General features: G+C 42.9%; 1 protein-coding gene across 1 annotated transcript; it reads left to right on the plus strand.

Annotated features, from left to right (window-relative positions):
* The first annotated feature begins 362 nt into the window (after positions 1-362).
* On the plus strand, positions 363-1,301 carry LOC140913769 (olfactory receptor 5W2-like). The gene has a single exon (XM_073350567.1). It carries the CDS (start codon positions 363-365, stop codon positions 1,299-1,301), a length of 939 nt encoding a protein of 312 aa, XP_073206668.1.
* Positions 1,302-6,080: the final 4,779 nt, after the last annotated feature.

The raw sequence follows: 6,080 nt of genomic DNA on the forward strand, positions 1-6,080 counted from the left end.
CACTCCTTTACTCTCACCCCTTCTTTTGAGAAGGAATCATCTCTTCAGACTGATTCTCTCACAGCAGAGTCACAAATCACTGTTTTCTGTTCGGATTAGTGAACAGGAGTGTTTGGGGGGGGGGCATGATTAACCTGTCTGTCATTGTATTTGCACAGCATGTGCATTTTATCGAACACCTGGAATGACCAGCTGTGAACATCTGGATCTGTGGACTAAGCCCTTCCCTGAGTGGGTACTGATGTCCATTAAGAAACTGATCTCCATTTAGCTTCACTTACACGATTACAGAGAAGGGACAGGTTTTCCGCACCATCCACCTGCTCACATCTCTGGAGCAGCCTGTTCTCTGTTGAGAGGAGATGGAAGAGGGAAATCACTCGGAGGTGACTGAGTTCATTCTCTCAGGACTGACAGATCATCCGGAGCTGCAGGTTCCCCTGTTTGGGGTGTTCCTACTGATTTATGGTATCACCCTTTTGGGGAATGGGGGAATGATCTTGTTAATCACGATTGATCCCCGACTCCACACCCCCATGTACTTTTTCCTCAGGAATTTGTCTTTCTGTGACCTCTGCCTTTCCTCGATAATTTCCCCTAAGATGCAGATGAATTTCTTAGGGGAGAGGAAAAACATTTCTTTCACTGCCTGCACTGTGCAAATGTATCTCTCTATCGTTTTTGGAGATGTTGAGTGCCTCTTGCTGGCTGTGATGGCATATGACCGTTATGTGGCCATCTGTAATCCGCTGCTCTATACGGTCACCTTGTCCAGGCAGCTCTGTAAACAGCTGGTGGCTGGGGTGTACGCTGTGGGGGTGGTGGATTCAATGATACACACATGTTTTACATTTCGGCTGTCATTCTGCAGCTCCAACATCATCAATCATTTCTTCTGTGACATCCCCCCACTGTTGGCGCTCTCCTGTTCTGACACCCGCATCAATGAGATTGTAATGTTTACTTTCACGTGCTGCATTACAGGGAGCAGCTTTGTGACTGTCTTTCTCTCCTATGTCTATATCACCTCCACCATCCTGCAGATCCGCTCTGCCGAGGGCCGACACAAAGCCTTCTCCACCTGCACTTTCCACTTGACCGCTGTGGTCCTGTTTTATGGCACCCTCCTCTTCATGTATTTACGTCCCACCTCCAGCTATTCCACGAATACAGACAAAGTGGCCTCGGTGTTTTACATGCTGGTGATCCCCATGTTGAACCCCCTCATCTACAGCCTGAGGAATGCGGAGGTGAAGGACGCCCTGAGGAAAGCAATGAATAAACTCCTAACCAATTCTTGAATCTGTTTAAGTCTGTATTGGTTTAGTGGTGGGGAGTGGAATCAGGTGAATTTAATTCCCAGTCCATTAGAAAATAATTTTGGAGAGCCCGTGGTAGTTTTGTTCATTATTATATTGTTATTATTATTATTTTTTTGTATTGCAATAAGGTCTGTAGACCTCAAATGAAATCAGTGGACAAAACATGGGAAGCGTCACAGGAAATGTAGGAAACCCAAGTCCATAGTGTGCCGGGTTTGGTCACAGAGACCCTCATTGGAACTGTCACCTCATGTGCTGAAATGACCTCTGAGCCCATTTTCCCTTCCAGCCTGGGCCTCCAGAACCCTGTCTTGTTGCGCCAGATACACGAGCCAGCTGCAACACAGACCTAGGCTCTGGGTGATGCCCCCAAAGCTGCAGATCTAGACTGAAACCAGCTCAGCACAACACCTGCCTCCAGTACACAGATACCCAGCTCCCAATGGGATCTAAACCCCCAAATAAATCTGCTTTACTCTTTATAGAGCTTGTACATGATAAAATGATAAATGCTTGCCCTCTATATCACTGCAAGAGAGATATGTACAGCTGTTTGCCCCCCACAGAATCTCCCCCGCCCCCGGTAACAATTACTTACACTAAGTTTATAAATAAACCAAAGTGATTTTATTAAGTATAAAAAGTAGGATTTAAGTGTTTTTAAGTAATAACAGACAGAACAAAGCAAAATAAAACAAAACACTCAAGGCTAAGCTTAATACACTCAGAAATCAGCTACAAATATTCCAGTTTTTCTGAGGATTGAGGACTGTTGCCTGCATGCAGTGAAAGGTTTGAATAAGCCAGATGAACACCATTTCCTCCCTGTCATCCTTCTTTATTAATTTATTCCAATCCACCACAAATGGTATATATCACCACACATTTATTTATTGCCATAACTCGTTTCATTTCCTTCTTTCAGTCCTTCCGGGAGCAACCGTAATATTTTATAATAAAGTTATAGGTAAATAAACACTCGTCTTTCTCATGTTCTGTCCCGCTTTCTAGAAGAATCAAAAAGCTGTGGAATGAGGTGCAGTCAGTTAAAATGGATCTCAGCATCTGCTCTGCTGCTGAGATAATGTCCTTGGCTTTCCCTGTGGTGCTGTTTCCATGCATGGATGTTGGTTCCATTCGCTGAACAGGGTGTGGGAAAAAAGGATCTGTGACCTAAAGCTGAAAACAATCGTATCCCATTTCAAAACCCACCATCTTTCTGGGCTCATGGATCTTGACCACCTCCCTGGACTGGAACTGGTGATGCAAAGGGGAAAGGCACCTTGTCTCAGCCTCAAAACCTTCCACCATTCCCCTTCCCCAAAACTGTCTTTCTTAAAATTCTTATGCTTTATCCCCCACCCACATTGCTCAGCAATTATCTCACTGCTTCAATTCTGCATCTCATCAGAGTGAGGAGAGAGACTTTTTTAAATGTGATATCACTGTAAAGGTGGTACTGACCTGTGGGGCAATTTAAGTGATTTGTCCGCTTTGTGATAGAGCATAAGAATGAACCCAGGTCTGCTGAGTCCGAGTCCAGCAGACCATCTGCCCTCCATGGATCAGGGACAGATGGATTAAATTATTCCTTTCCTATACAAAAGAATCTGCTATCCTGTGACCCTAAATCTTTAAATAAATACACATCGGGTCAGATTTAATACGCCAAACCAAAACTCATGCATGTCCCATTATAAGAACATAAGAACATTAAGAATGGCCAAACTGAGTCAGACCAAAGGTCCATCCAGCCCAGTATCCTGTCTACCAATAGTGGCCAAAGCCAGGTGCCCCAGAGGGACTGAACCTAAGAGGCTATGATCAAGTGATCACTTTCCTGCCATCTATCTCCACCCTCTGACAAACAGAGGCTAGCGACACCATTCCTTACCCATCCTGGCTAATAGCCATTAATGGACTTAACCTCCATGAATTTATCCAGTTCTCTTTTAAACCCTGTTATAATCCCAGCCTTCACAAACTCCTCAGGCAAGGAGTTCCACAGGTTGATTGTGTGCTGTGTGAAGAAGAACTTCCTTTTATTTGTTTTAAACCTGCTGCCCATTAATTTCATTTGGTGGCCCCTAGTTCTTATGTTATGGGAACAAGTAAATAACTTTTCCTTATTCACTTTCTCCACACCACTCATCAATTTATATACCTCTATCATATCCCCCCTTAGTCTCCTCTTTTCCGAGCTGAAAAGTTCTAGCCCCTTTAATCTCTCCTCATATGGGACCTGTTCCAAACCCCTTATAATTTTAGTTGCCCTTCTTTTAACATTTTCTAATGCTAGTGTATCTTTTTTGAGATGAGGAGACCACATCTGTACATAGTATTCAAGATGTGGGCATACAATGGATTTATATAAGTGCAAAAAGATATTCTCCATCTTATTCTCTATCCCTTTTTAATGATTCCTAATATCCTGTTTGCTTTTTTGTCTCCCGCTGCACACTGTGTGGACGTCTTCAGAGAACTATCCACGATGACTCTGAGCTCTTTTTCCTGATTAGCTGTAGCTAAATTAGCCCCCATCATATTGTATGTATAGTTGTTTTTTTTTTCCAATGTGCATTACTTCACATTTATCCACATTACAGTTCATTTGCCATTTTGTTGCCCAAGTTTTGTGAATTCTTTTTGAAGTTCTTCACAGTCTGTTTTTGGCTTAGCTATCTTGATCAGTTTAGTATCATCTGCAAACTTTGCCACCTCACTGTTTACGCCTTTCTCCAGATCTTTTATGAATAAGATGAAGAGAACTGGTCTTCAGAAGGACCCTGGGGGAACACCACCAGTTACCCCTCTCCATTTTGAAAATTTACCATTTATTCCTACCCTTTGTTACCTGTCTTTTAACCAGTTCTCAATCCATGAAAGGATCTTTTCTCCTATCCCATGACAACCTAATTATCCCTTACATCTGTTTTGTAATCATGTCTGTTGCTATAGGACATTATATCTCATTGGCTTAGCCAGTCCCCTTGTTGTTCTGCAGTTCCTCACTGGTGACTCTTTACCAGGTTAATCAAGAGATTCACTGAGCAAGAACCTCAGGACAGAGATGGCGATGAAAATGTAGGAGATGAGGATAATGAGGATGGAGATGATTTCCACGGAGCTGCCATAGTTATAGAGAAGGAGTTGATTGAGGGATGTGTCAGAGCACAGTAACTTGAGGAGCTGCCAGGGTTCTCTCCCCACTCTGAACTCAAGGGTACAGATGTGGGGACCCGCATGAAAGACCCCCAAAGCTTATTTTTACCAGCTTAGTTTAAAACTTCCCCAAGGCACAAATTATCCCTTGTACCTTGGATTAGGTAAATGCTGCCACCACCAAGTGATTCAACAAACATTTAGGGAGGGCCACTTGGAGCCCTATCTTTCCCCTAATATCCCCCAAGCCCTACACCCCCTTTCCTGGGGAGGCTTGAGAATAAACAAGATGACCACAGACCAACCTTGGGTTTTTTAGGACACTAAAAAAAACAACAAAAAAAATCAGATTCTTAAAAAAAACCAGAACTTTATTGGGAAGAAAAAAGGTAAAAGAAGCACCTCCATAAAATTAGAATGGAAGATAATCTCACAGGGCAATCCGATTCAAAACACAGAGGATTTTCCTCTAGGCAAAACCTTAAAATTACAAAAAGTAAAAAAAAAAAACCATAACCAGGAATACATCTTCCTCTCAACACAGAGACAATCACAAGCCAAAACAAAAGATAATCTAATGCATCCCCTTGCTAGTGCTTACTAATTCTATTGGAGTTGAACTGCTTGCTTTCTTGATCTGACTCCGTCAAGAGCCACACGGAACAGACAGAACAAATCTTCCCCCCACCCGCCCCCACACCAGATTGGAAAGTATCTTGTCCCCTTATTGGTCATTTTGGTCAGGTGCCAGCCACGTAACTTGAGCTTCTTAACCCTTTACAGGTAAGAGGATTTTGTGCCTCTGGCCAGGAGGGATTTTATAGTACTATATACAAAAAGGTCGTTACCCTTCCCTTTATATTTATGACAGGAGCTGAGGTGGGTCTTCCCACCCCCTTTCCTCCCTGTGACTGGGGGGTGTTAACAGGCCACTTGCACCTTGAATTATCCTTGTGTGTATTGAAACCTTCAAACCCAAACTTTGAAATGTTGAATCAAATTGTTTTACATTTCTGTTTTTACCAGTTCTAGTTCCAAGGTTCCTGATTCTGCACTGCTGAGCATCTTCTGCTGTCTCGAACAACTGTGCCATATGAAGTGCTGATTCAAACTCTGCTGAAGTGAATAGGAATCTTTCCATTGACTTCAGTGGGCTTTGGATCAGGGCCTTATGATGCAAAGGTGTACAAGACTATACAAGCTGCAAGGCAATGGAAAATCCGTCACATTGAGAGAGGGATGGGCGACGGGATGGATCCCTTAATGATTACCTGTTCTGTACATTCCCACTGAAGCACCTGGCATTGGCCACTGTCAGAAGACAGAATACTGGGCTAGATGGACCACTGGTCTTACCCAATATGGTCATTCTTATGTTTCTTCTGTTCTTATGGGATTTTGCAGGAAGAAGCTTCAGAGGTGATCCTTTTTTGCCCAGAAAACGTAAGAATGTTCACTCAAAACGTTCTGTACAAGTTTAAAACAAAACATCATTCATTCATTTTCAAAAAGAGAAGATTTGAGGAAAAACATATCCGCACTCTTTAAACATGACTGTTTCCCCCCACTCAGCTGTGTGAAAACTAAATCCCAAGT

This window comes from Lepidochelys kempii, chromosome 6, assembly GCF_965140265.1.
Source record: "Lepidochelys kempii isolate rLepKem1 chromosome 6, rLepKem1.hap2, whole genome shotgun sequence".
In the NCBI taxonomy this organism is placed as follows: Eukaryota; Metazoa; Chordata; order Testudines; family Cheloniidae; genus Lepidochelys; species Lepidochelys kempii.

Coding starts and splice junctions, on each gene's coding strand:
- LOC140913769 (XM_073350567.1), top strand. CDS start 363: ATGGAAGAGGGAAATCACTCGGAGGTGACTGAGTTCATTCTCTCAGGA.